A 19487-nucleotide genomic window follows, 5' to 3' on the forward strand; every position below is an offset into this window, starting at 1 on the left:
GACCCAACATGGTCCATGCTTTGGCATAAGATGCCTTAAGGGGTCTGTAAAAGAAGTAAATCCCAAGGATACATACACAGACATCAGTCGCTTGATCGCTTTATTTACACATTCTTCACTACATATTGCATGTCTTCCAGCTTCATCACGTGTATCCTCGGAACTCATGACTGTTACACACTTCACTATTGTTAAAAGTAATGCTACCCATTGGCTTGAAAACTATTTCCTTAGACATTAATTATGAAGGACTATTTGCAGGAAGAATGAAAAGGGAAGGCCATGTGTATTTTGCCACTGGCATTATTTAATGGTATGCAGATTTGATTTCTAGCAGTAATTGGAGGGTAGACACTACACATTTTATTAATTTTTCTCCACATTTATGGTGCTGGATGTGTGAATGAAGAGCCCTGGTAAATCATTTCTTCTCTCTTGCCTTTTATTTAGCTCGTCAATTGCTGTCTCTGAGGACATTGTGATCCTACTGGATTCTGCCAACTACTTGCTCCCTGTGATGAACAGGTTCACTGGGTTTATATTATTGTGGTTATTTATTATTAATGTGGCATCTTTTCCTTTAAAAGTTGGTTTTCTTGGACTGAACTCTGGTATAGCCTGTATTTTAAGGTATAATTTTGCGTTGCATGCTGAAAAAAATGAATACAGTTTGTCTGAACACGCACACTCTCTTCCTCCTGAAAGGGTTTGGCTTGTTTTGAAAAACCTGGCAACACTAGCACTCAGGCAATCAGCCACACCTTGCTTTTACTTTATTGTCAGTGCATTTTCACCTCAACTGGTTTTATTGCTCAGTTTAAACTATCTGTAAGAACATTAATTTACACTACCAGTACTCTTTGAACTACTAAATAGCACTGTATAGAGCAGGGGATCTCAACCCAGGCCTCTGGACCCACCCAGCCAGTCAGTTTACAGAATATGCACAATGAGTAGGCATGACAGAGAGTTGCATACAATGGAAATAATACATGCAAACTATCTCCTGCGTATTCATTGTGAGTATTCCAAAAATCTGATTGGCTAATTCTGTCTTTAGGACTGGGTTGAGAATCACAAGTATAGATACATAAAACAGGGGACAAACTAATTCCACATGCAACACACAGAAGATGACCAAAACATTATGGGGCTAATTTTCAAAAAAGATAGATGTCCAAAAGACAGCATAAACTGGCAATTGGACCGTCTTACTAGTCAAAACGTCCAAGTGGGCATTTTGAAAACTGACTTTCTAGATGTCTAGCGGGAGTTCTTACCCGCTGTGCATCCAGAGTAGAAATGGATATGCTGGCAGGCGTTCCATGGGCAGGGAATGAGCGGGCATTGGGTGGGCTTAGACTTGGACATCCTGCAGCTATGATTGAACTTTTCCCTGGACGTCCTAGACGGAACTTAGACATTTTCAACTAGACCTATTTGAAAAGCTTCTAAGTGCCAAAAGACTACCCAAACTGACCAGATGACCACTGAAGGGATTAAGAAATGAGCCCCACACACTCCCCCAATGGTCACTGACCCCCCTCCCAGCCCCCCAAAAATTTGAATGAAACAGTACATACCTGTCTGTAGAACAGCAGCACTTGGTATGGGAGAGCTTAGTAGAGCATCACATAAGTGTCTTAAGAAGTCAGGTGGGTGGACTAGTGAACCATAGAGAGGAGGAGCCAGGCCCTTAAGCCATTCTAACCACTGAATTTATGGTGGAAAGTGTGAGCCCACCAAAACCATACTATACTGCTCTATAGATGCCACCTGCAGACATAAGTGCTATTGGGGTAGTGGACAAGTGTGTAGGTTTTGGGGGAGTTTGGGAGGGCTCACCATAAGGGGGTTATGGTGAGATGTACTTCTGACACTGTTTATGTGAAGTTCACAGCAGTGCCTTCTAATGTGCCCCAATGTTCTGTTGGCATGTCTGTGTGGCCAGTCCATTAGAAATCTGGCCCCTCCCATGTTTAAACGGGCTTCATTTGGACATTTTCTTTTTTTTTTTTTAGTTCTTTATTCATTTTAAAATCAAATACATAGTGCAAACAATTAAACAAACAAGTAATATATCCAACTGCATTTTGATTCAATCAAATACTATACAATTATTAAATCCCACCCTCCCTCTCCTCCTAGATAAGTATACCAATCTTTCATAAACCAAAGGGAATATTACAATATCATAACTTGCAATATTTTGTTAATGGGTCTCATATTTCCTTAAATTTACTATGATGACCCCTCTGTATAGAAAAAATGTTTTCAAACTTATAAATTTGACAAACGGACTCCCACCAAAAACTATAATTCAAATTATCACAATTTTTCATTATCATCTGCAAGGCCATTCCTGTCATGATAAGAAGCAATTTGTTCTTATTTGCATTTATAGGTTTCTTAGTGAGCAATGTCATTCCAAATAATATTATATCGTATGATATTGATAGTGGAACTTCCAATATTAAAATAATTTGGATATATTGTGGTTGAAAATGGGGAATAAAGTTAGACACCCTGAGGTTGGACATCCTGGTGGCCAAGACGTCCAACTAGATGATTAAAAAAAATAAATAAATAAAAATTGGATGTCCAGCATTTTTGAAAACAGACCCTTCTGGAAGTCCAATTTTGGATGTTTTGCGGGAAACATCCAAAGTCAGACTTAGACATCCTATCAAAAATGCCCCTCCACGCTTCTCCCTGGACTAATCCAGACAAATTTCCAAGATACATGCATACATATTCCCATGAAGAATCCATATGTCCCCCCTCTACCTCCCCTCCACCAGCACTACTTCAAAATCTGGTCTCAACAGGACACCAAAAAGAAAAGTTATTGTGGTACAAAAGAGGATCTACGTTAGAGATATCAAACTCAATCACATAAGGGGCCGACATCTAAAACATAGGCTAAGTCGTGGGCTAAATTTTTTATTAAGATACTTAGGGGTCCTTTTATTAAGTTATGCTAACTGATTTAGCGCATGCTAAATCAGCATCTTAATAAAAGGACCCCTTAGTCTTAATAGAAGTGTAGGGTTACAATCTCTCCAACCTCACGCCGGCTCTGTGATGTAAAAAAAATAAATAAAAAATACTTTTCCTCTCTCTTCCCAACTACCCTCCTATCCAGTATCTCTATCCCCCCACTACACCATCCCTTATGTCCAACTTCTCTCCCTTTCTGTTCCTTCCCTCTCTAAATCCCATTGTCCACCATCTCTCTCCCTCTCCTCTGTTTTAGCCACACTAACAACTTGATTTCCAAACACAATGCATATGAATAGTGAAAAACTTTTGCTATTAGGTTAAAAAAATTTTCATTTTACCAGATGAGTCTAATTTAGGAATGGTTGCTCTATTTTTGCCCATGTAAGAGCCATCTAAGTCTTTCATACCCTCTCTCTCGTGTCAGATACGTTAGACAAAAATGTGAGCATCATATTAAAGTCCTCCATTCTGCCTGAGGGCTTTGATTTTTCACTAACAGAAACAATGGATTTGGTCTACTCTAGAGACTTAAAGGTATCATTCATTCTGAAAATTCAATTTCATTCCAAAGAGAAGATGTTTATGAAATCCCTTTTGAGTCTTGAGATATCTAATGTAGAAAAAGGCCCATCCCTCATAGGTTGTGAAAAGTCAAGGTCTTACCTTCAGCTAGTTTCGGCAGCCTGCAGAGAGGATCGCTAGTGCTGTAGCGATCCTAGCAGGCTGTCATTGGCCTCTGCAGCACATTCCCTCAGCCGCGGACCCACCCCTCCTCTGACATCAGGGGCAGGATCGCGGCAGAGGGAATGTGATGCTGAGGATGACGGCAGCCTGCAAAGATCGCTACAGCACTGGAAATCCTCTCTCCAGGCTGCTGAAATTAGCTGAAGGTAAGAGTGGCACTTCCCGAATTGCAGTATTGCACTCTATCTGCCAGTGGGCCAGCTTGAGTTAAATTTTTTAATTGTCTGGCGGGCCAAATTTTACTACACTGCAGGCCAGATTTGGCCTGCGGGCCAGAGTTTGACATGTGAAGCCTTATTTTCTTGGGACGGTAGGTTAAAATCAAGGGGCTTTTTTATTAAAGCTTAGCATGCTAAAAAATGCTAAGAAGCCCACAGGTATAAAATAGACTTCTTAGCATTTAGCATGTATTAATTCTATTAGCACACGCTATGCTTTAGGAAAGGGCTACTAAGTCAACACAGAAATTATACATTATGGGGCTCATTTTCAAAAAAGAAAGACATCCAAAAGATGGCATAAACCAGCACTTGGACTTTTTAATAGTCAAAATGTCAATTTTCAAAACCAACTTTCTAGATGTCTTGCTAGGCATTTTATCTGCAGTGCATCCAAAGTTCAAGGGGGTGTGTTGAAGGCATGTTATGGGTGTGCTTAGTGCTTGAACGGCTTACGGCAATAATTGAACATTTACAAGGATGCCATTTAGATGTCCGGAGCTAGATCTGTTTTAAAAGCATCTAATGACCAAAAAGGTTCCCAAATTTACCAGATGATCACTGGAGGGATTAAGTCATGAGCCTTCCACACTGCCCCAGTGGTCACTGACTCCCTCCCACCCCCCAAAGATGTGACTTAGAATGATCAGATCTCTGGCAAAAATCCTAGAACCAAATTATCAATGAATATTTTAATTCATTCACTTATCTCAAAAATAGACTATTGTAACTCTTTATATATGGGAATCTGTCAGAAAGACATTAGGCACCTTCAGTTAATACACAATACTACCATCAAAGTGACTGCAAACACTGGAAAATATGAACACGTTATCCCTCTTTTAAAAAAAGCCCACTGGCTTCCAGTCCAACATAGGATAACTTATAAGATTGCCCTCTTAATATTCAAAACCCTCAAAACTAAAGAACCGGCTTTCCTCGACAAAAATCTTATACCTAATGAATCTAATAGATCCTTAAGATCCTCTGGACAACATCTGCTCTGGGTTCCTTCTCTAAAAATAATAAATACCCATAACATAGAAACATAGAAAATGGCGGCAGAAAAGGACCACAGCCCATCAAGTCTGTCCACTCAATTGACCCTCCCCCTTACTGTCCTCTTGGAGATCCCACTCTGATGACCCCTCCCCTTAACTCTACCCTCTTAGAGATCCAACATGTGCATCCCATTTATTCTTAAATCTGGCACGCTGCTGGCCTCGATCATCTGTACTGTACAATATTCTCAGTTACTGCACCTACACTTTGGAATGCATTATCTACTCATCTTCGGGCAGAGCAAAATTTAGACAAATGTAAAGGAGCTTTAAAAAGCTTCCTATTCACTGATGCTTTTGACTAATGATCCCACTATTTTTTCTCATTGATCCCCTTAGTCCTTTTGTTTTTCTCCCATACATTCTCTTTCCTGTATTTATTGTAGTTCTCCCCCCTCTTCTGCTCGTTCTTAATACGTTTATTTTGGGTTTTGTGTTTGTCTGAGTAAAATTGGTCTGTTTATCATTATTGTTATTAATTTTGTTCTTACCCCTATTTTTATTGTTGTAAAATGTTTAGCATTTGATAAGCATTCAATCAAATTTACAATAAACTTGGAAACTTAGTACATATCTGTTCCTATAACAACAGCACCTGGTATGGGAAATCCTAGAAGAACAGCAAGCAGGTGTCTGGAGTAACTGGTGGGCGGTGTAGTGAACCGGCCCATATCCTACCCTACCCACTACATTTTTGGTGGAAAGTATAAGACCACAAAAAACCAACTGTACTGCCATATAGGTAACACCTGAAGCCATAAGGGCAAATGGAGTGGTAGACAGGTGGGAATAGTAGGTTTGGGGGAGTTTTGGATGGCTCACCATACATTTTAAGGGGTTTTTGGTGAGATGTACACCTGGCACCCTTTATGTGATGTTCACAGCAGTGCCCTCTAAGATGCCCCAATGCTCTGCTGGCATGTCAAACAGGTTTTAATCCACAACACTCAATCGAACATTTTCTGTAAGGTTATGTAAGGTCCATTCTTGATGGTAATTGTGATTGTGAGGCCCCGCTTTCACGGTCTGTATTCATACTAAAAATCAAGATCAAGTGAGCTTTTGACCTTCTGCTCCACGGGAGGTTTCTGTCCTCCCTGAGCATGCCTTAGGACACCTGCGTTACACTTTGACAGGTATACCTGCCACTGTCCCCGGAGTGGATTGTTCTTTTCTCTTTGGATATGTCTGCTGTTTTTGACTTAGTGGACCATTCAATCCTATTAGAGTCTAATAATTAGACCATTTAAAGGATTTACATATCACTGATAACGATTTAACTTGTATCTCACTGAGCAGTCTTACTCTGTTTATTATTCTGGTTCTTTCTCTACTCCACAGCAGCTTCAATCAAGTGTTCCTCAGGGTTCTGTTCATGGGCCAATACTTTTTGATATTTTCCTCGCTCCTTTAACACTACTGCTTCAATCAATTGGGTGCACATTTTTTATTTACGCAGACGACATTCAGTTACTCTATCCTTTCAATTCTCAGTGCTCTCATAATTTTTCTTTAATTCCCAAAAATCTAGATGAAGTAGCTGACTGGTTAACGTCTAATAGACTAAAGCTTAACTCACAAAAAATTTCTACAATGTTTTCTACTAGTAATAAATGTTTATTGAAACTTCCATGCCTCACTTTGAACGGTCTTCCTCTGTCCCACTCATCATCTATTAATATTCTTGGAGTTACCTTAGATAACTCATTGTCATGCCATTCACACATTTCTACTGCTCTCTCTTCTTCATTCTTCAAACTTTGTCAGCTTTGTTCAATTCGATTACTCCTAAACTGCGGCTCTCTTTGGATTCTCTTGCACTCTGTGGTAATTTCTATGCTCAATTACTATAATTCTCTCTTAACATAGTAGTATAACAAAGTAACGGCAGATAAAGACCTGAATGGTCCATCCAGTCTGCCCAATTGTACCCTCTCTTTAAATTAAAGTGGGAATTATCCCTGAGTCCCATTGTTGAAAGTCCACTACATTGACCACTAGGCTACTCCTATGAGCGTCGGCGCTAATACCGCTGCGGATGGTGATAAAAAAGCCTAACGAAGCTTTGTAAAAGGGGGGGAGTAAGTGAAAAGATTAAAATCAAAATGATTCGAAGAGGGACTGCCTGTATGTATCATGTAATATTAATTTTTTCACGCTAATTCTGAAATACAAAGTGGCAATGTGCTAGTTTAAAATACAACTTACCTTTCCAACCACTTCCATTGTAAAAATCGTGAAAAATACATGCTTTTCTGGCATTCCTCAAAGGGTCCTCTACTTAAGTAATCATGAACAACTCTACAAAGAATAAAAGAACATATTTCATATCAGTTCAGCATACTAGGAAAGTTAACATTTTGTCAGCCAATAAATTAACACTGCAATACAATGTGAACCACAAATGAACTTTTGTCGTTCTGAAATGTTCAGCAATAAGAAAAATCACAGAAGTGATTTTGTTTGTTCAAGTTTGGGATGCCTAGCCCAAAGTCTGCTCTCTCTGACCAATGCCATCTCTCTTTCCCTAACATATTTCTCTCCCTCACACTGGTGCTCGAGAAAGGATCCTCCATTCTACGTGAAGTAAGAACAGTGCTTTACATAGGAGAATTACAAGTCTGTTAATTTTTTATTTTGCTTGTTTTTTCCATTCTGGTTTCCTGATTTTCTGAATACCAACATTAGTGACCACTGAGGAAGGAGTGTTTCTTCAAAACACAGACCGTGTCAGGTCCGGTCCATATCAATATTAGGACCAGTTTTCTGGATATTTTTATCTTGTTTATGGACTTGTTTTAAGACTTTTGTTTTAGGGCGCCTTTTACTAAGCTGCAGTAGTGTTTTTAGCACATACTGCCCCCTGCGCTATGTGGAAAAACTAACGCCAGCTCAATGGAGGTGTTAGCGTCTAGCATGCGTGGCATTGCAGCGCGCACTAAAACCGCTAGCGCAGCTTAGTAAAAGGAGCCCTTAGTCATTTCAATAAAATTCCTGCACCCTGTATATTTCCCTGCAGTTTGGTTTTGGTTTTTGGTTATGTTTTTTCTGCAGGTCCTGTTGGTTGTTCTTTTTTGTTTTACTTTTACACCATATGGAAGCCATTTTTACAGTAACCATTGTAACAGCTTTTGCACAGACATTTTTCTGTATTGTCTGTGTAAGATGGTGACCATTTTTTAAAAACACATTGCCAACAAAAATATGAAGGGGCATAATCAAAAGAAACATCTAAGTCCCCTTCTGGCCTAAGTCCAAATAGTTCTCATGCATATTCATTGGGGAAATCCTGAAAACCTGACTGGATTGTGGCCCTTGAGGAGGGACTTTGACACCACTGCCCTAGACGCAGAAAGTAGGCAGCAGGGAAATGTCCAGTCTCAAAAACCCGTCCAAAATGAGGTTTTGTTTGAGAATGGCCTACCTCTACGTAGGCACATGGACCAACCGAATCTTAGGTACCGTTTTGTTTTTTGCGTGTGTACAGACCTGTACGGTATTTTCATCCAAATTCATACTTGAATGAGGTGTTTCATTTATAGTAAGTCACATCATTCAAGTAATTAAATAATCTGATTAAGGCTCCTGAAGCAGACCATATTGGCCAAAACACGTGTATGTCGAGCCACCGCACAGACTTTTATGATTATTGAATAAACTTCACACCAACATTTCTTTATATCTCCACTGTGGTCTTTTCGGTCACTAACTGTGCCAAAACATGCATCTGGGGCTATTCTCTACCTTAAGCATATTTGTTGAACCTCAGGGCTGTGTCAAAGGTCTTTTGTTTCTCTTAAGCACTGATAATTTAGAAGTAATTTAGGGCATTCTAAGGCTGAATGGTCTATCTGCATGACATCCCACCGAGATCAGATCTGTTTGATTATAATCTCCCATAGGCCTTTGCTGACAAAGGTTAGGACAGTGGTCGGCAAACTGCGGCTCTTTAGCCATTTGAGTGCGGCTCGCAGCTCGTCTAGAGCACGAGTGCCTGACCTGCTTCTCTTCCCTTTTCATTACTCTCCCCCAAGCCACCGCCATTGGGGAACAGGCTGCCACTGCAGCTGGGGAATAGGCTGCTACCGCCGCCATCAGGGAACAGGCCGGCGCCGAGTTCTGAGCTCTCCCTGCTTCCCTTCCATACGGGGCTGACCAACTCTCGCCAACCGATGTCAATTCTGACATTGGAAAGGACGTTCTGGGCCAGCCAATCGCTGCCTGGCTAGCCCGGAACTTCCTCTCCGACGTTAGAATTGACGTCGGGTGGCGAGAGTTGGTCGGCCTCGCGGGGAAGGGAAGCAATGAGAGCTCAGAACTCGACGGTGGCCTTTTCTCTGATGGCGGCAGTGGCAGCCTATTCCCCGGCAGTGGTGGCAGCATGTTCCCCAATGGCGGTGGCTTGGGGGAAGGCAGAGAGAAAGAAAGAAAGGGGGGTGGCTCATGGAGACAGAAAGAAAAAAGAAATGGGGCACGGAGAGAGAGAGAGAGAGAGAAAGACAGACATACAGAAAGAAAGGGGGCATGGAGAGAGAAAGAAAGAAGGTGGCAGGGTAAAAGAAAGAAAAATTTGGGGGAGGGAATGAGGTCTGGAGAAGAGGAAGCATACAGGAGGCTGAAAGAAGGGAAGAAATATTGGATGCACAGTCAGAAGAATAAAGTGCAACCAGAGACTGATGAAATTACCAAAGGTAAGAAAAATGATTTTATTTTCAATTTAGTAATCAAAATGTGTCTGTTTTGAGAATTTATATCTGTTGTCTATATTTTGCACAATGGCCCCCTTTTACTAAACCGCAATAGCGTTTTTTAGCGCAGGGAGCCTATGAGCATCGAGAGTAGCGCAGTGCATTCAGCGCAGCTCCCTGCGCTAAAAACCGTTATCGCGGTTTAGTAAAAAGGGAGGGAGTATATTTGTCTATTTTTGTATAGTTGTTACTGAGGTGACGTTGCATAAAGTCATCTGCCTTGACCTCTTTGAAAACCCGCGGAATATAAATGATAATTAACATTTTCTCTATGTACAGTGTGCTTTGTGTTTTTCAAAATTTTATTCTTGGTAGGTCATTTTGACTTGGCCACGAAAGTAAGGGGGAGGGAGGGAGGGGAGCTGCTGAAAGACATCTAGTAATCCTTGCAGGCTTTACTGTGCAGGGAATTATTTTTGTAAAATCATGTTTTGTTATGTAATTGGCATTATTTAGACTTTAATTTCTATGAATGAATAGAATGAAAATAATATAAAATTGCTTGCTTGTTTTTATGTGCGTGTGTTGAAGGGAAGTGAAGAGAGAGTGGGCTGAGGACGCTGAAGGTAAATGGGGAAGAGAGAGTGGGGAGAAGACGCTGATTTATAAATTGACAATTGTACAGATAATTGTTTCTTTTTATACTTTAATATAATAAGTTCAGTATAAACTATTTGAGGCTTGTGTGGATGGGATCAGGTGGTTTGTGGGGATGGGGACTGAGCTCACGGAGACGGGGCGGGGACGGAGACAAATTTTTTTTCCTTATCATTCTCTAGGCTCTATCACAAATTGATTTCGACTATGTGTGGGTGTCAGTCAGGTTGATGTAGCTGTCGTAGCGCAAGCGGGCATGGGGTATGGCTCTCAAAAAAAATCTTAATCGTACTGATGATTTTGGCTCTTTTGACTAATGAGTTTGCCTACCACTGGGTTAGAGGCCAATAGAAAATGCTGACAGCTAGCAATGTATGGCTGGGCTGACACCGCCCTATCCCCATCCCTGCCTTGTCCCTACAAGCTTTGTCCCCATCCCCACCCCATCTCTGCAAGCACTGTCCGCATCCCAGCAGACTCTGTCCTCATTTGCACAAGTCCGATTTATAAGTCATGGCAACTATTTTTTTTTTCTCTTGAAAATGCACCAACACTGGAAATCGAATATAAATGCTCTGTGGCTCAGACACCTAAGGCCCCTCACAAGGGACCCTCCCAAGGGCCTAAGACTCTGATTGGCTCCTTCTGGGATACTGAGGGAGGAGCCTAAAGCCCTGATTGGGAGGGGCCTTAGGCATCTGAGGGGAGGGGAAGGCCTGCCATTTTGGGCTGGTGGGCCTCAGGGCAGGTGATACTGCATCCCTCCTGCTCCCAACTTATGAAAAAGGTACCGGGTGAGCTGAGGGGAACATCTGATGGAAAGAGGGAGTGGGCATCCCTCCTGCCTCTTTTTTGGGGGAAGAGGGTAGTTAGGGAATGGTTCAGAGGTGGGTTGCCTGGCATGATGGGGGGGGGGCCCTCCATTGGTGAGAGGGCATCCTTCCTGACATTTTTCTCACACAGGTGGGGGATTTTGATAGCAGGAGTGAGTGGGCATCTCTCCAGCCATTTTTATTCATGCATGGGTGGGGTCAGCATAGCAGGAGGAAGTGGACATCCCTCCTGCTGTTTTCTCTACCAAGGGTGGGTGCCTGTTCATCAGGGGGACAATGGCGGGTGGGGGGGGGGCTTTCATTCTTTTTTTTTTAATGGCATAGATAATGTGCGTGTGTAACACACATACACACATCTATGTCCATTTTTATTAAAAAAAAAGAAAAAAAAAAAGGTTTCCTGCTCCAAATAGCTGATTGGCAGGAGGCTGCTTTCGAGGCTTCCCCTGCCTCTCAGCTGTTCGGGCTTCCCTTGCCGGCTCTGCACATATGTGATAGTCGCTTTCACAGCAATCAATCAGATGGGAGAGATGGGAATTACGATGAACCTTCGTGCGAATCATTTGCATGTAAAATTTTTAGTGCATTAATAGCTCTTTTACAATCGGTTAAAAATCAGATCGGAGCAGTCTTACCAATCCTGTTTAGTGCATCTGGGCCTAAGTGCTGTTCTATGAAGTTTATAGTTTATTTAAAATTTGTTATACTGCTTATCATACTTCTAAGCAGTGTACAGAATATAAAATAAATAAAAAAACAGGAGAATTACAAACCAATAATATAAATCTAAACAGACAAGACATTACATATTGTAGACAGAAGGATATGGGGGAAAGCCATAAAATTTACAGAACAGCGCTCCGAATTATGTACCGTTTATAGAATAGCAAATAGAACTGGGATCCATGCTCAACTTTTAGGGATGAGTATTTGCACCAACTGAACCCTGGTTTAAATCCCAGCACCTACATTAGAAGTGGATCCTCTGAATTCTATAATATTGCACATATCTTTAGTGAATGCCCCAGATCTGCTCATGCCCGCCTAGGGCCATACCCCCTTTCAGTTACGCGCTACAAGATTTGAGTATCTGTATAGACTAGTGCTTAGCAAGATGCATGTGCAAATCCAAATTATTGCCAACTAACACCAATAATTGATTGTTAGCACCCAATTATGGGTGTTAATTGGCTTGTTACTCAATTAAATTGCATGTGTCTATTACTACTACTACTGTTGTTTCTAGAGCACTACCAGACTACCTGATGTACGCAGCACTGTACAGAGTCACAAAGGAGGCAGTCCCTGCTCGAATGAGCTTACAATCAAACAAACAGGATGCCAAGGTAGGGGTTACAGTTAGAAGGTATAGTTGAAGCTGCTGGCTAGGGTGATGAACAGAGGGGGGTAGAGTTATGAGTTGAAGGCTAATCTCGTAAAGGTTTTCTGCCTACTTTTGAACAAGGGAAGGGAAGGGGCATGATGGACGGACTGAGGCATACGGGGCAGCAAAATGAAAGGAACAGAGTCTGGAATTGACAGTGGAGGAGAAGGGTACGGATAAAAGCATCTTATCTAAGAAATGGAGTTTTCTGGGAGGTGTATAAGGAGAGACAAGAGAAGAAATATACTGAGGTGCTGCAGAATGAACACACTTGTAGGTTAGTAATAGGAGTTTGAACTGTACGCAATGATAGATAGGGAACCAGTGAAGTTATTTGAGGAGAGGGGTAAGGTAAGTGTAGCAAGGTTGCCAGAAGATAAGTCATAGAGCAGAGTTTTGCACAAATTACAGGGGGGGACAGATGGGTCAGCAGGAGACCTGTTAGAAGTACACTGCAGTAGTCTAAGTAAGAGGTTACGAGAGCATGGACAAAGGTATGGGTAGTGTGTTCAGAGAGGAATAGGTGAATTTTGGTGATGTTGCAGAGATACGTAGAAGCAACAGGCTTTAGCAGTCTATTGGATGTGCGTAGAAAATTAGATGTTGGCGTCAAAGACAACTTCAAGGTTACAGAGCAGGTACTAGCTAGGTACTTGGAACCTGGGCTGGCAACTGTTGGAAACAGGATACCGGGCTTGATGGACCTTCGTTCTGTCCCAGTATAGCAATTCTTATGTTCATGCGTAACTTTGAGCATCATTTATAGAATCTGGGGAATGGTGGCTATATCTCCAGATACATGCATGCTAGAAAGTTATACAGTATTGAATAAAATGTATGTTGGGGGTAGACAGGTTGTTAAACTGAAAGATTTCTAACTTGGATATGAGGCAGAGTATGTGGACCATATATGCCTTATGTCAGAGGTTTTCCTGACTGGCTGGGTATGCCCCGAGGACTGGGTTGAAAGGTAAGTCCTGCCAAGCTTAACTTGGCCTTTTTCTGGAAGTATCTCTGCCTCCTTGGAAAGGTGGCTGGGGAGAATATGGAATATTTATAATATGAAAAGGATTACAGCACAGAAGAAAGGGCAGTCTGACCTTTTTATGTAATTTGGGCACCATACTTGTCAGTTTTTGCATCCTTTCCTTTTGAATACTTGAAGGAAGAAGCAACTAGATATCGTACCATAAAATGGGGATGACTGGATGTGATTGAGAGGGTCTTTTGTGTTGGGGAAAGGATGAGGTAATCATGAAAAAAAACATATAAAAAGAGGCAGTGTGTTGGAACTAGATGTATGGGACTATCTAACAGAAGTGTGCTATTATTATGTCTTCTGTTAATATAGCTGGATGGAGTCAGTCCAGAGGAAGACTACTAAAATGGTGTGTGGTCTTCGTCATAAGGCGTATGGGGACAGGCTTAAAGATCTCAATAGAGATGTTTAAATACCTACATGGTGTAAATGCGTACGAGTTGAGTCTCTTTTATTTGAAAGGAAGCTCAGTCTGGAATGAGAGGGCATAGGATGAATTTAAGAGGTGATAGGCTCAGGAGTAATCTCAGGAAATACTTTTTTTACAGAAAGGGTGGTAGATGCGTGGAACAGTCTTCTGGAAGAGGTGGTGGAGACAGAGACTGTCCGGATTCAAGAAAGCCTGGGATAGTTACGTGGAATCTCTTAGAGAGAGGAAGAGATAATGGTTACTGCGGGTGGGCAGACCGGATGGGCCATTTGGCCTTTATCTCCATCATTGCTGAAGGGTTAGAAGGAAAAGTGTGCCTTTTTGCAGATGATACCAAGATTTGTAACAGAGTAGATACTGAAGAGGGAGTGGAAAATATGAAAAAGGATCTGCAAAAGTTAGAGGAATGGTCTAATGCCTGGCAACTAAAATTCAATGCAAGGAAATGCAGAGTAATTTGGGGATTAATAATTGGAAGGAACCGTATATGCTGGGAGGTGAGAAGCTGATATGCATGGACGGGGAGAGGGACCTTGGGGTGAAAGTGTCCGAAGATCTAAAGGCGAAAAAAACAGTGTGACAAGGCAGTGGCTGCTGCCAGAAGGATGCTGGGCTGTATAAAGAGAGGCGTAGCCAGTAGAAGGAAGAAGGTGTTGATGCCCCTGTACAGGTCATTGGTAAGGCCCCACTTGGAGTATTGTTCAGTTTTGGAGACCGTATCTGGCGAAGGATGTAAGAAGACTTGAAGCGGTCCAGAGGAGGGCGACGAAAATGATAGTAGGCTTGTGCCAGAAGGCGTATGAGGAGAGACTGGAAGCCCTGAATATGTATACCCTAGAGGAAAGGAGAGACAGGGGAGATATGATTCAGACGTTCAAATACTTGAAGGGTATTAACGTAGAACAAAATATTTTCCAGAGAAAGGAAAATGGTAAAACCAGAGGACATAATTTGAGGTTGAGGGGTGGTAGATTCAAAGGCAATGTTAGGAAATTCTACTTTACGGAGAGGGTGGTGGATGCCTGGAATGCGCTCCCGAGAGAGGTGGTGGAGAGGAAAACGGTGATTGAGTTCAAAGAAGCGTGGGATGAGCACAGAGGATCTAGAATCAGAAAATAATATTAAATACTGAACTAAGGCCAGTACTGGGCAGACTTGCACGGTCTGTGTCTGTATATGGCCGTTTGGGGGAGGATGGGCTGGGAAGGGCTTCAATGGCTGGGAGGGTGTAAATGGGCTGGAGTAGGTTTTAACGGAGATTTTGGCAGTTGGAACCCAAGCACAGTACCGGGTAGAGCTTTGGATTCTTGCCCAGAAATAACTAAGAGAAAAAATAAAAAAAAAATTTAAATTGAATCAGGTTGGGCAGACTGGATGGACCATTCGGGTCTTTATCTGCCGTCATCTACTATGTTACTATATATGTTTCTATGTTTCACTTTAAATAAATAAAAAAAGATTAAAAAGGCTTTTATGGGGTTACAGAACCCCAGTGTTTAAAAGAAAGCTCTTTAAGGTCTTTAAACCGGCTTGTGCAACTGACAACTGAACTTGCTGCCAAATGCTGTCAGAACAACATCAGGAAACATGCTGAAGTTCTGCAAAATACTGCCAGCGGCAACGCACATGCTCACGGCACACCAGGAAGGCACGTGTCGTACACATCTGCTGCTAGCCCTGTCTTGCACAATCAATGGAAGTACTATTTGACAAGAGTTTGACAAAGATGATAAGAGTATGTAAACAATCACTTTGGATAAAAAAAAAAACTCAAACATTATGCTATAATACCAAAAATATTAACAGCCGGAGGGCATGCACAGCATTTACTGCGCTAGGAAGATAGCATCCCTGTATTACTGGATTTCCGATCTCACAGCCAGTCCAGGGCTAAACATACACAGACATCACTGTGCTTCCCCGAAAGCGAAGGGGCTCTGAGATAGGCTTCACCAGATCAAATTACATTTCTGATTGACATAACCTCAGCTATAGCCACTCAGCAGGCAGAATCAATGTCAAAATACACACTAACCAAAATCCAGTGAGGTGGATTCTATTGACTGCGGGGTGTCAGATTGACCATATCAGCAGGTCTGTCAATTCCTCATTCATCCCCTACAGACAGTATTTTTTATCTTTTTATATATGCTTTTTATATAAGTATATATTTATGAACTTTCATTTTTGACGTTTTTTCATAATAAATTAGTGATAAGAACAATATTAAAGGTGACTTAGCTTATTTCTGTGAGTATATAAGTCATACTGGTTTGAAGTTTTTTTTCTCCGATGTTATACATAGAACACTCCCCTCTGCCTTATATAAAAAGCATATATAAAAAGATAAAAAATACTGTCTGTAGGGGATGAATGAGGAATTGACAGACCTGCTGATATGGTCAATCTGACACCCCGCAGTCAATAGAATCCACCTCACTGGATTTTGGTTAGTGTGTATTTTGAATTAGTCTTTGTCTACTTATCAATTTTGAAGAATGGCTCAGAATCAATGTCAAGCATATGCTGCAGAAAGCAAGCAGCAAGTCAGTCAAACATAGTGGCTCAATCAAGTTTCAAGTTCAAGTTTATTTAGATTTAATGGTTCGCCTAATAAATTCTAAGCGAATTACATAACAGTATAATAGGGATAAAACGATTAAATAAAAAGTAAAAATATAAAGAAAAAACAAAAAATATAAGGTTAATGCGGACTCACAATTTGGACAAGACTGGAATAATGGGAAAGAACATAAGGGAATGAAAGTTACAAATTTGTTGGGTTCCCAATGGGAAGAGAAGAAAATAGTAAAGGATGGGAAAAAAACATTAGGGATGGGGTTTTTAAAAAAAAAAAGTAAAAACTTTTCTCTTTTATTATTTTAAATTGTCAACGTTCCTTTTTACAGATTGAAAGAAGCTTTAAAGAGAAATGTTTTTAAGTTGGTTTTAAATGAAGCGAGGTCTTTGATATTTCTAATATATAAAGGGAGAGTATTCCAAATAAGTGGAGCTTTGACTGAAAATATGTCGTGACGTCTAGTTCCTATTATTTTTAAAGAAGGGACCATAAGTAGCTCTTGGGTGTTAGATCGAAGAAGGCGGTTTGAACCGTGAGGAATTAGTAAACGATCAATGAATATAAACAAGGTCGCTTGGGGGAGAAAAGGTTGCGTAAAATGCCAACTGAACAGCATTAACAAAATATCTGGATCACACCTTTCTCATTACTATAGGGGTAGGGAACTCCAGTCCTCGAGAGCCGTATTCCAGTCAGGTTTTCAGGATTTCCTCAATGAATATGCATGAGATCTATTTGCATGCACTGCTTTCAATTCATATTCATTGGGGAAATCCTGAAAACCCGACTGGAATATGGCTCTCGAGGACCGGAGTTCCCTATCCCTGCTATAGGGTTACCATTTGGCTCCAGAAAAAGGAGGATGGATTGAGACATCCGGGTTTTACTTCCTTTGAAAGCAATGGAAGTAAGGAGGACAGATTGAGGCATCTCGGTTTAATCCACTGAAAGCAATGGAAGTAAAACCTGGATGACTCAATCCATCCTCCTTTTTCTGGAGCCATATGATAACCCTACAATGAGCATTTTCCTGTCCCTGAAGAGCCCACAATTTAAATTTGCAGCGGGGTAATGAAGGGGGTTAAATAACTTGGCCCAAGATCATAAGCAGCATCGATGGAATTTGAAACTGGCTTCCCTGGTTTTCAGTGTGTTGCTCTAGCCATTAAGCTATTCCTCCAGTCCACAGTCTTCCTGATTCTTCACTTAATCAAGGGAAAAATTATGTTGTTTATCAGATCAGTGGAAGGAACAAGGGGGCACAGAAAAAGGATTGTGGCTTTTCCTCATTTCCTCTACTTTTAAAGCAGCTCTGCTGAAAAGTACGAGGGGTGGTTTGAAATGTTTAGTAAAAAAAAGCAAGTTAAACAATGTAGTCTCCGTCGAAGGCTATACACTTAGTCCAGCAAATTTCCAATTTTTTCGTATCGTAGGAAAAAAAAGCTTATGCATGCTCATAGGCCCTCCGGATGCGGCCCTGAGCTCTGGCAGAGCAGGGGGTCTTCCAGAACCCAGACAAACTGCCAGGTTTTCAAAATCTGTCCGGACACCCGGACAGTCCTCTAAAAAGAGGAGATGCTTGAGTAAACCCGGACATATGGTAACCCTACTCTGGGGTAGGCATTCAAGGTGATTTAAATACCCAGGAGAAGCTCCTGGTCATTTAAATCACTTGGCTGGGGCTAACCAGTGATATTCATTAGCACTGAACTGGACTCTGCTGCTTAATATTGCTGCTAAATGTCCAACCGGTAACCAGAGAAGATAGGGATGAGGGGGGGGGGGGGTAGAACACGACCCTAGCCTGTTAGTGGCTAATCAGCTAGGTAAGCACAAAGTTAGGACAGAAAATAAAACTGTATATATGTGCCAAATTTACTTCCCCTTTCATGAAGCCGCATTAGCGTTTTTTGAGCACTGGCCGCAGCATTAACACTAACGAGACTTCATAAAGGGGGGGGGGGGGGCGGGAAACCATCTTCATGTCATTCTTTAAAGAGAGAGGGAAGAATCAGAGTATGAATGGCCACAACCACTGACCCGCAAGCTTTGCTTTGAAGAATGCTGGTGTAGAAGGACTGAGGTTGAAATAGACACTAGAAAATGACATGGGATTATTTCCCAAGGTTATCTGCGGGGACGGGAACGGTGATGAATTTTGTCACCGTGTCATTGTCTAGTACACAGTTAAGATTATGAAAACCCACCTTTTTAATATAGCCTTCAATCTATAACCCTACTCCCCACTGCCTACCACCCTAGCCAGCAGATTAACCATTCCCCCTGTTTGTCTTGTCTGTTTAGATTGTAAGTGCCTTTGGGCAGGGAATGTCTCCTTCATGACGAAGTTGTTCAGAGTAGTGAAGACGCAGGGGGATTGCGAAGATCTGCAACGTGACATAATCAGATTCGAGGAATGGGCATCGACATGGCAGATGAGGTTCAACGTGGACAAGTGTAAAGTAATGCATGTCGGCAACAAAATCTCATGCACGAATACAGGATGTCTGGGGCGGTACTTGGAGAGACCTCCCAGGAAAGGAACATGGGAGGTCTGATTGACAAGTCGATGAAGCCGTCTGTGCAATGTGCGGCGGCGGCAAAAAGGTGAACAGAATGCTAGGAATTATAAAGAAGGGGATCACGAACAGATTGGAGAAGGTTATCATGCCGCTGTACCGGGCCATGGTGCGCCCTCACCTGGAGTACTACGTTCAGCACTGGTCGCCGTACATGAAGAAGGACATGGTACTACTTGAAAGGGTCCAGAGAAGAGCGACTAAGATGGTTACAGGACTGGAGGAGTTGCCGTACAGCAAAAGATTAGAGAAACTCGGCCTTTTCTCCCT

At 41.7% G+C, this 19487-nt stretch overlaps 1 protein-coding gene across 2 annotated transcripts in view; it reads right to left on the bottom strand.

Annotated features, from left to right (window-relative positions):
* The window catches only part of GRK4 (G protein-coupled receptor kinase 4), a 409134-nt gene that overhangs the window by 104585 nt on the left and 285062 nt on the right, over nt 1-19487 (bottom strand). For both annotated transcript variants that reach the window (XM_033950412.1, XM_033950421.1), the window contains exon 6: nt 7235-7327. In XM_033950412.1, the coding sequence (XP_033806303.1) occupies nt 7235-7327 (93 nt within the window). The remainder of the gene's footprint in view (nt 1-7234; nt 7328-19487) is intronic.

Source organism: Geotrypetes seraphini, chromosome 1 (assembly GCF_902459505.1).
Source record: "Geotrypetes seraphini chromosome 1, aGeoSer1.1, whole genome shotgun sequence".
In the NCBI taxonomy this organism is placed as follows: Eukaryota; Metazoa; Chordata; class Amphibia; order Gymnophiona; family Dermophiidae; genus Geotrypetes; species Geotrypetes seraphini.